Source organism: Branchiostoma belcheri, unplaced genomic scaffold (genome assembly GCF_001625305.1).
Source record: "Branchiostoma belcheri isolate BF01 breed outbred unplaced genomic scaffold, Haploidv18h27 scaffold17, whole genome shotgun sequence".
Lineage (NCBI taxonomy): Eukaryota > Metazoa > Chordata > Leptocardii > Amphioxiformes > Branchiostomatidae > Branchiostoma > Branchiostoma belcheri.
In genome coordinates, this window is record NW_017803157.1 from 489,459 (window position 1) to 500,733 (window position 11,275).

Here is an 11,275-nt window from a genome sequence, read left to right on the forward strand (position 1 = left end):
CACTAATTGCGAGAGTTCGCTAATTATGAAGTTCTCTTAGGCCACACCGACTTGATTATATGGATGACACCCTCTGAAGAACCCCAAACTCTAGTGCGCGCGGGTGAATAAAAAAATATCTTTGGGCCTCCTTTACGACACATGGCCTCATTAAGCCTAGAGCGGCCTATTAATAAGTAGGGTGAACCTTCGAACCTAGGTGAACCGGTCTCTCCACATATCGTTGCCATAAATGCTGAACCGTGTGATTGGTAGTATACTGGACACACTAAATGCTGAGCGCTGATTGGTAGTGCCCCGTACGCAATGTCCCGCCAATGAGGTTGAATATGAAAATAAAACATCTCCTTTGTTTTTGGTTGCTGTGATCGCGGAAAATTGGACCACACCGTGCAACAGTGGACAAAGTGCGCGCCATTACCCTATATTTTACACAGCGCTCCTTTCCGAATTTTCACAGATGGCCGCTGAGTCCGACGTCGCTCTGAGCCTGAACCTGCTCAGTGTCCCGCACGTTCTGTGCGTGATGTGGCGGGTGGTTTCCCTGCTGTACTGGTACGAGGCGACCCAGGGCGGCCTGTGGGGCGGGCGCGGCCGGGACCTGGGGCGGCTCCTGACCATGCTGTGTCTGAGCGAGCTGGCCGAGGGCCCCATAGCGTTCTTCCCGTTCAACCGCGCGGCTGTGCTCGTTATCAAGGTATATGTAATTTCGTTCTATACGACCGCCCGGCCGGGCCCCGGTTTGGAAATGTGACCTCAGCATTATATGGCAGTGATAGACGCATACCTTTTCGGTCTGTTTTTAGTAAATTTCCCCACTTCAGATACATGTATATGTACTTCACGAGTCAGTAAGAAAAATCTATATTCCTGTTAGCCTTTGATAAACCAAATCTAACTTCTCACACAGCCTCATACATTCACACATTCACTAAGAAGCGAGAGGAAGTTGAAAAGACTAGAATATACTAAGTTAGACGTTTATATATACATGTAACAGTTATATGTATATGTATTTGCCATGTATATGTACATGTATATGTATTTGATTGTAATCTTGTGGGCTGTGCCTAGCCCAGTGCGGCAAAAATATACAATTAAGGTCTTAATCCATTCATTAAACGTAGAGAGATGTTACACTGTCCCTTAACCTAAATCTGTATCCGTCCACTTCTGCGAAGTCGAAGCCCCTAGCTCGTTCCGCTCCATTAATTTTCAGATATTTTTCGTAATTCTAGATTATCCACATAATGTCACGATCCACATTTCCAAAACAGTTCTCAATATGTTCTATTGTCACATGATTGTAGTCATACTGTATTATGTCACATCTTTTTCAGTTTTTCCTTAATCTAATTCGCATAAACGTCAGATTTGCACACCTGCTAGCGTTAATGGCACACCAGCCGTAACACATCTCGAGGGCAGACGCCACAATTGCGTTAATTGCGCAGTAGAGGTAGTTTCTTGTTAATATATTTGAAAAACCCCTGATGGCTTTTTTTACACTGGCTTTTTTTTACACAATATGTTCTAATAATTTCCTGTCTTAATCAGGTCATAAACCCTCGACTTTTGTTGCTGTGTGGTGGCATAGTTACTTCTGCATTCGTTTTGTCACTTTGCTGCAGTGTGATGCGTTGCACCAGAAATACCCCCAAATCGTGCATATACAGGGTGCTATATAGCTTGTACTGTATGTGAAACCCATATAGATATGGATACCGCAGGACAATAGTTTTAAAAGTAAGCGTACTAGAATATCGCCTGACATCCTCGGTTTGAGCGTGCTATTTTCCTACGGCCCATGCAGGTGCTGAATCAGGGCTTGCTGTTCTCGCTGCTGTTCCTGGTGCACGGCCTGCGGGAGAGCCAAGCGGTGCCGATGTCCGGGCGCCACCGCCTGTGTTTCGCGCTGATGGTCGAGAACTGCGCAGCCTACAGGTTTTTTTTTAATATTCCAACATGTAGTCTCAACACGTGGTGATGGCACAGTTTCTTCGACTTATATTAATGCCGCCACCAACACAGGGGACAATACAATACTCATTTTCCCTGCCGTCGCTTCCCCTGTCTCTCCTTGATGCGTGCGTGCTGCTCATTTTCTCCTTCTCCTCCTTCTCGTACAATAACAGTCTTCATCCCTCCATGCAGGTTGAGCTGGAACTACGTGCAGACGGCTGAGCTGGCCATCGGGCTGTTCTCACAGGTCCTCGGGCTCGGTCCGGCCGTCCTGCCGCCGCTTCAGCTGGCTCTCCTCGCTGCCTGCGTGCTGGCCACCGCGTACACCGAGCTCGCCTTCCTGCAGAAGTTCCGCTGGACCTTCGCGGCGCACATCCCGATCCAACTGTGGGCGGCCTCTCTCTACCAACAGTCCGCTTTAAGCGGCAGAATCGTGTGTGTTCTGGTAGTCTTAAACGCACTGCTGGTGGTCAAAAAGCTGACGGTGGCGTGCAAAGAAACTGCTCCAAAAAAGCAGCAATGTCTTACAGATGGAGATGAACAACTTTTGGAGGTGTAGATGATACTAATCTCCACGCAGATCACACGGTGGCAAGACAGTATCCATTGGCCAGAGGAGCCACTGAAGATCTGCCAGAAGTCGAAAAGTTCTAAGGCTACTTTAACACCTACTAAGTTCACTAGCTAATGGACACTCCTCTGGCCAAATGGATACTGCCTTGCCACAGTATGATCATTGATCTGCTTGGAGATTAGACGATACAACAACGCAGAATGCTTTAGAAAGATCATTCCGCGGAGAAATTCCGAAGTCATTGGAAAAATATCATCTACATGATTGGCTATGGATATGATCCAATTTAATTTGTTGGTTCTCAGATTTTTTTCAGAAAAAAAAAATGAACCGACATGGCGGGTCTCTTCTCTGTACTCAGCGATTGTGACACAACAAAACGCACAGTGACATATTAAGGCCAACTACAACTAAGTGCAACATAGAAAAATAACGAAATAAAAGTCGTAAATGTTAGTGTATAAAGAAATTCACATACATCTGGCGATTTAACCAGTCAGCATGGCGGACAATTCTGATGTCATGATCACGTGAGTGCTAACTCCCTATATGTGCTATTTGACTACCTAGATTCGTTATGGTGGTGTCTATGTGGATGAGGTAAATTTCACTATCGCAAATCTTCACAATACAGAGTAGAACCTCATAAGGCATTTGAATAGTGCTTTTCACTTTGAAATGCATTCCTACTTCGAATTCCTATTCCTTATTCCAAAAACGTGTTGGACTTCATTAGTCGGCTTGTCTATATCCATACTCATGGAGTTCCTTCCAACTCCATGCCCTATTCAAGCACAAGTAAACACGCAAAAGAACACAACACACACAAAATGGTTACTGGTGAAAAACTTTATTTTCTATCACATACTAGTACATGATTTATTTTCAAATTGATACAAAGTGTCTGGTATTGCTTGAACGCGAAGTAGAGATGTAGATGGAACCAACTAACTTTACAAGTTTGTCCACCAAGTCCCTGATTTGCAGTACTAGTTTTACACCTGCTAATATACTTGTACTTGTTTATTTATTGCTCATATCCTGTGACTGACATTTACAATGCTTCAGTCTTGAATCCTGCAAAAATATACTCTGCATGTTACACTGGTATATTGTATTTCTCTTAACTTGGTAGATGTTCCCCTATAACAGTAGTAGGATCAGAAGAGTCATGCAAAAGTTAATGTCCTGGTCATTTTATAAATTTGAATGTATCATGTCACAGACTATAGATAGATACATGTGCTGCTCAGATCTAAAAGATGTATTTGAAATTAAGATATTCAAAAGGACTTTAGTTCCATCTGAATTTAAATTTCATTAATTACACATTATCTTTTGGTGTGTACATCATTTAATGATGTCATCTACAAGGAAATTGAATTTATTAAGTTAGCAAGTGGGACAACTTATTTTACTCTCAATATATAGGTTTAGGTTTTGACATACGAAGTACATGTACACAATTTGAAACTGTGGATATTGACAGAATGGCATTGGTTTTAAAAATAACAATCCAAAATAAAATAAAATAAACTAAACTAAAATGATACATTACAAGTATAGTTTGAATGGTGACCATTAGGCAATGATATCTTTAAGGCAAACAAAAATGAGAAAGGAATTTCAACCTCGTTCTTAACATTTCATAGATACTTAAAAGGTATAACTTGTGATCTCAAGCCTTTACTACCAGCTCCTATAGCTGTAACCAAAGAAAATAGCCAGATGCCAAGAACTAGAGTCATAACATAAGATTGTCCTTCTGTATCCAGAGTAGAAAGTCCATTTTGACTCTGCTGCATGCTTTGCTGGTTTGTCACTGAAGCCATGCCATGAATAACTAATTATAATGACTACAATATGTTACAATCATTGCTCACAAGGTTCTTCTTACTCATATAATTTCCTTGTATTGCAAGCATATTTAGCAACTAACAATATTCTGTAAGTTGCTGCTTAAAAAACATTTTTTTTCAAGAGATTCAAAGTGCTGATTTGTAACATATTTGGTCTGAACTTGCCACATTTTTATATCAAGAAATAACTCGAAAGATTTTACATCAGTAAAGCGATGTCATATTTCAGACAGGTCCAACATTATTGTATGGGACATGATTAAAATTCAACATTACATTACACCAATATTCATAGAGGAGCCTTTTTATTGCACTTTGCAACAACATGCTGTGGACAAGTATGGCACACATGGGACTGATATCTTCTTTTGATTTTCTGATTGCTTTGATTAAATTTTTTACTTTACAAGCTACTTTTTATTGCAGTATTGTTGTTTTTTTATATATATAAATTGCATTACTGCTTAAGCTTCTTCAATACAGATACACAACTATACTATGTAGATGTACAGTTTGTCTCTATTGACGTTTCTGATGTCTCTTTGACAGAACAAGATTTGGTACTTGTTAAAAATAAAAATTAACACTTTTGTTCCAACACAAAGAATGGTTCTCACCTAGAGCTTTGAAACAGTCACTCTGGTCTTTTTCAGTAGACTGACCCAGTGAGACTTGTCTCTGAAGTGTGACATCAATTTCTGGTAAATGATGTTGGCCACCATCACAGTTGAGTGATGAGCCCTGAGAACAATTCTCTGTGTTGGAACAAAAGTTTTAACTTTAAACTAACACAGATGAACTTTCATGACAGTATAAGATGTAGTACTGTAAGGAAAGTGTGCGATGTACCATGACATAACGCTTTTGCTCATTTCTGCTCTGTTGCCTTTGGTTTTGACTTGGCGAGTTTTAAATTTGCGTCCACGTGGTCTAGGTACTTCTTCCCCACCATAAGGAAGAAGACACTCGACAAGACACCGAAGCCGACCCTAAGGACAGCATTCTCTGGGATGATCTCCTTGACTGTCGCCCACAGCAGGATGGAGCCGAAGTTGAACATAGCACTGCCGTACACACTCCATGTCACCCGCCAGCGCGTGTTCACTGCCTGGAAGAAGAGGAAAGACTTTTGTATCTGTATCTGTATAACCCCTCTCATGTTAGGTGCAACATACCAGCTTTGCAGGCAGCTGGCTACATTACACCAAACGATTTGTTTAAGGCTATCTAGTGATGATGTCCCTACTGTACTTGGTAACAGCGAGTTCCACTCTGCGATAATTCTAGAAAACAATGAGTTTTTTAACACCTCAATCCTTGGTTAATAACTCTGGTACTTTTAGGCATGGCTTTTTCTTGTGTTTTTTTCTGAGCTTGTACTTAGCAGTTGGTGCATCCAGCAACTTTTATTAGTAATTTTTTACAACATCCATAGTCTGGATATGAAAACATGCAATGTATAATGATATTTTTTGCCATTAACGGCTCATTTTGCAGCTGCTTTGTACGATTTACAGTATGGTCAAAATGGATGAAAATTCATGCACAGATGTCATCTGTATAATCATATCAACATGGTCTATAATGTAAAAATAATGGTAGGTGAAGCTACTTAAGCTTTTTGTAGGCCTGGCCTTACCCTGATAGTACGAGTGTTAAACAGGTACAGTCCAATGCCCAGGTGGGAGTTTAACAGGAGGCAGTTGGCCACAACAAGATGTCGGCTGGTGAACAACCTGAAATAGGAAGGGAAAAACTTTTAATGGCAATACAGTCAAACCCAAGTGACCACCTCAGAGTGTATATATCATAAGCTGCCATCTAACCGTTAAGCAGTCTATTGCAAATGCTAAAATGGGTGGAAATTTTGCTACAATTTTCTTCTCTGTCTTGTCTTGTCGCCATATTTTTTAAATAAAAATACCACTTCTATAGGACGACCACTTTTCCTCGGTCCCCTAAGTGGTCGTCTTAGTCAACTTTGGTGTTGAAGATGTGGAAAGAACGAAGCAAAAGTAACGTTATACATTGTTTGAAACAATTCTTTCATAGCAGTACCTTAGAGCATTTAACTGGGGTCGCAAGTCTACATAACCAAAACTAATATGGGCGTGACGCACTGACGCCATTTACGGGTGGGTCACATTCAAAAAAGTAGGACAACTTGTTTTTAAAAGGTTGGATTTTGACCAACGAAAAGACATTTAACAGGCATGACAATACGACATTTCCGCATTCGTATAGATTCTTAAAATATTATAACGACAAAAAAAAGGTTGTACTTTGTGTTTTCAGAAATGTAAACATAAGTTTAGCAGACGACTTAGCTTTGGGTCAAAGAATATTATGCACGTACTCATCGAAAGCCTTGTAGGCCAGGATGTTAGTGGAGAAAGCGCTGTAGCTCAGGGCACCGACCACGGGCACGTGCTGGAAGCAAAACCGCTCGAGTTGCTGCTCAGACAACGGCTGTCCGATCGCGTTAATGTTGGGAAAGCGACATTTTCTGGTGAGAATGTCGCCGACGTACGCCAAGAGGGCGGCCATGATGACAGTAGAGGTCAGAGGTCACGGGGTGGTACATTATACACGAGAGAGGAGGCATATGGACGGGATCGTACATTATACAATAGAGGGGAAGCATGTGGACGGGGCGGTACATTATACACCAGAGGGGATGTCCAAATGTATGTGGATTGGGTGGTACATTATACACAAGAGGGGAGGCAGATGGACGGGGTGGTACATTATACACGAGAGGGGATGCATGTATACTCGGTGATACATTATTCAGAATGAGAGGGGGGTGTTGGGGGCGCGTCGACGAGATGGTACATTATACATGAGAGGGGAGGCATGTGGACGGGGTGATACATTATACACGAGAGGGGAGGCATATGGGCGGGTAAAACCTCGAAGAAAACCAGGTGAAGACTTGGTCCGCGATGAAACGAAATGTTTGCCGCTAAAAAACATAAGACGTTGCTACAAATAGACACAAGTGCACACATGAGATTCTATTCATTGCTCTTTAATGTTGCATAGCTTGCAAAGGCCACCTCCCGGCAACATCTCTCCCGTGACTGAGTGGACGTTTAGTTGGGCATCTGGTCGGCCATGTCGGCCGGCGTGGGCCTGCACCACCCGTCACCGGCGAAGAAGTCGACGAACCCGCTGTTCCCGGCGTCTTCACAGTACAGCCCGGCCGCGCAGGGGCAGTAGCCGACTAGAGAGTAGTCTCCGGTGTGGCAGTCCTCATCAAGCTGGGCGTACTTGAAGCACTCCTGGAGAGGAGAGGACAGTCGAATGGGAAATCAGAATCCGATAAAATGTTTTTTCAAGACTTATCATGCATACAGTAGCAGCCTTTAACGGCTGAAGTAAAGCATGATTTGCGATTAACTTCTAAGTTAGACAATAAAGATGTCAGCAAATACATGAATACAAAAAAGAACCTTGTGCTCGTCTAAATGTTTATTTGCCGTGCTTTGTCGTGGAGTAGGTCAGCCAGGTACTCAGCAGTGTACTCTTGTACGTGCGCCCTCTAGCGGATGCACAGGAAAGTGTAATCTCCACACTACCAATACGTGGGCTGAAATGACGTAATATTTCTACCCAAATAGGGAGAATTATTTACCAGGTTAGTTCGACAATATGTGTGTTTAGTCGTTTGTTCAACCTTCATGACAACGTAGCTATAGATTTCATAATGAAGGCAACTTTTTTTGCCAAACGTTTTTTATTTGCATCCTCCCAACGTTTTAGGGATATGTCGTCCATACTAGAATCAAATCAACAAGGCTTTACCCATCATGTATTAAACTTTGCTAAGTCGCATGTTTCTGAAAAGAAAAACTAGTTATGATGGTAAACCCGGTGTTTTGTGCCTTACCCTGATGAGGAGAAGGTTTCCACGGGTGCAGCACTCATCGGGATCACACTCGGAATCATCCTGGCAGATCTTGGCCTGGAGAAAGGATAGAAAGGATTTTAGTCCACACCCTTTCATTCGGTTCTGTACACACACATACACGCACACATACACACTCGCACACATACACACACACGCGCGCGCACACACACACACACATACACACACACACACATGCAACGAATTTGAGTTAACACACGTACACGCGCACACACACTCGCACACACATACACACACGCACACACAAACTCACACGCGCGCGCGCACACACACAGACTCACACACGCGTGCGCACACATACACACACACGCACGCACATACGCACACACACGGCAAAACAACTCACCGCGGCAATGCCGACGAAAACGAAGAGCAGGAGAAGCTTCATGGTGGTGCTTGTCGTCTGAGATCAGGACTAGTGAATGAGGTACATGTACACCCAGCTCGGAGACACAGGTGCGTGGTACTCAAATATTTCTCACGGAAACCGGACAGTTCCGGTATTTCAACACCAATTGCAATCAGTGATACTATTACATACTGTAATTCATTTGATTTTCACGGTAGCAAAATTTCACAGTCTGAGAAAAATGAACACGTTCTCGGTATTTAATGTTACGACGGCAGGAGATGGGAAGGGGGAAGAAAGGCAAATGATTTGATAAGGATCCTTGGTGGTTTCACGGTACAAAAGTGACCGTGAAAACCGTAGACAAGTATTCACTACAAACATGATTCTTAACACTTGTGTCAATGAAAAAAAAGTTATCTTAAGGCCATGTTGATTTGATTATATGGATGACATCCGCGCGCGCATGAATTTTCGGCCGTTTAAAAAAAAAGTTTTCAACCATACTGTAAATCGTACAAAACAGTTGCAAAATGAGCAAAATATACCATAACTTACAAAAAAAATTAATAAAAACTATACCAATGTAGTGGAATGCCAAAATCAAACGAAAAAAGACGAAATTGTAAAGAAATGAACTTGAAGACTAGATTAAACCCATAAAGATATACCGCAGGACAATGGTTTTAAAAGTAAGGCCATGTTGATTTGATTATATGGATGACGTCGACATCCGCGCGCGCATGAATTTTCGGCCGTTTAAAAAAAAAAAGTTTTCAACCATACTGTAAATCGTACAAAACAGTTGCAAAATGAGCAAAAATATACCGTAAGTTACGAAAAACCATACCAATGTCGTAGAATGCCAAAATAAAACGAAAAAAGACGAAATTGTAAAGAAATGAACTTGAAGACTAGATTATTCGCCAAACCATATTCTGTGCCATTTGCTCAACCCCCATGACCACGTAGATCTCATAATGAAAACAACTTTTTTTTTTGCAAAACTTTTTTTATTCGCACGCGCGCATCAGTTTTGGGGCTCCCGGAGGATGTCATCCATATAATCAAATCAACATGGCCTAACTGTTCTATTTATTTTTACTATATAAAGGACCACTTGTGCAGGTTTTACTACACGCAAGCGCCACGCTCATAAGTTCGCCTTAACTGTGGGTTCGTGGGAGATGAACATGTGTTCGGTGATATCAAACAACATCCAGGTTATCTTATGCTACGTAAAACGTCAAACAATCGTAAACGGATGGAATCGGGAGCCTGGTACCGATACGTTATCATCCGGACGTAAATAGACGAAAATAACTATACATGTACGTACGGTCTGAGACCTAGGACGTTCCAAAACCTGTCACACATTCATTTAAGCTAGTTTAGTTGCGTCAAGGACATTATACATTGGTTTTGTAGTATTCTAGTCTTACTGCCACAACCTGTACCATGTACGATTGTCGAGCAATAAAGTTAATTCATTCACGATTATGAACCACCCCTGAACACTGACGACCCCCCCCCCCCCCCCAACCATGGTTAAGAGAAGGTCGGAGCAAGGACATCTTGTTCCTGCGAAGTCGGCTGGTGTTCGGTGAGGTCGGCTGCTGTTCGGCTACGCAAGCCGAATATTTCAAAAGGTTTAAAAACTTTCGGCTGTTGGTCGGGAGGTTCTGCCATGTGGTTGGCTGGTGTTCAGCTGTAAGTCAGCAGAACACCACCCAACCATCCGGAGGAAGTCATCATCAGTGTCCAGACTCCAGGGGTTAGATTTGACTCAAAGTTAACTCAAATTCGTAAAGAAAGGTAGGCATGGCCTAAATCTAGCAGGACTGCTTCAAGGTCGGCTGGTTTTCGAGGGGCAGGTCCTGAATGTGTGACAGGGCTAACACCCATATCCGACCATGACCTATCTTACAAGAACGATGGCGTCTGAAGTGCACACCTGGCGGTCGTAGGATGAACTGCAGCTCCCAACACGCTGTCTTGCAATAATATCTTTAACTACTTGATGACGCTTTTGAACCACTATGTACTAGCACCACTGGAGTATCCTGAGCGTTGCATGCCCAGAGCACTGAAGTCCAACAAAAAAGGGATCTAAAATCTACTCATTTCTTCCATAGACTGAACATAAAAAAATTTAAAGACAACTCACCTATAGTTTCTTGCGTTATCCGAATACACTGTACAGTGCACAGTACTTAAATACACACATACAAACTATACTGAACACAACTGTCGATGCATAAAGGTAATTAAACAGACAAAAACCAAAGGTTTGAAAATGGAAGCATGATAAAAGTTTAATATCTCACAACTATTTCCATAAGACAGTGTAACAATGCATCACTGAAATGGCTATACAAGGGTCCAAACAAAAACATTTGTTACTCTTGAGTCCCTCACACAAATCCAATAATATTTGTTCTAAACAGGTAGGTCAAATACATCACTTTTACCATTGGACATATGACCTTGTATAGTACAGGAAACATTTTCTTGTGTTTGGCTTTACAGTTTGGGCTGTAACATCACATAAGGACATGTTGATTTGATTATATAGATGACATTCACGCATGCATGAATTT

The 11,275-nt window shown here is 42.1% G+C and overlaps 3 protein-coding genes across 3 annotated transcripts; 1 reads left to right on the forward strand and 2 right to left on the reverse strand.

Annotated features, from left to right (window-relative positions):
* The first annotated feature begins 182 nt into the window (after positions 1-182).
* On the forward strand, positions 183-2,816 carry LOC109466705. Its single transcript, XM_019764459.1, has 3 exons — positions 183-697; positions 1,814-1,944; positions 2,155-2,816. The coding sequence occupies exons 1-3, from the start codon at positions 461-463 to the stop codon at positions 2,519-2,521; spliced, it is 735 nt and encodes a 244-aa protein (XP_019620018.1). The 5' UTR covers positions 183-460; the 3' UTR covers positions 2,522-2,816.
* Positions 2,817-3,374: 558 nt separating this feature from the next.
* Positions 3,375-6,979, reverse strand: LOC109466711. The gene is made up of 3 exons (XM_019764469.1): positions 6,752-6,979; positions 6,035-6,131; positions 3,375-5,503 (listed from the first exon to the last, which is right to left on the reverse strand). The coding sequence occupies exons 1-3, from the start codon at positions 6,940-6,942 to the stop codon at positions 5,264-5,266; spliced, it is 528 nt and encodes a 175-aa protein (XP_019620028.1). The 5' UTR covers positions 6,943-6,979; the 3' UTR covers positions 3,375-5,263.
* A 431-nt stretch (positions 6,980-7,410) lies between these two features.
* LOC109466718 (venom protein 164-like) lies at positions 7,411-8,803 on the reverse strand. Its single transcript, XM_019764478.1, has 3 exons — positions 8,673-8,803; positions 8,288-8,362; positions 7,411-7,679 (listed from the first exon to the last, which is right to left on the reverse strand). The coding sequence occupies exons 1-3, from the start codon at positions 8,712-8,714 to the stop codon at positions 7,491-7,493; spliced, it is 306 nt and encodes a 101-aa protein (XP_019620037.1). The 5' UTR covers positions 8,715-8,803; the 3' UTR covers positions 7,411-7,490.
* Positions 8,804-11,275: the final 2,472 nt, after the last annotated feature.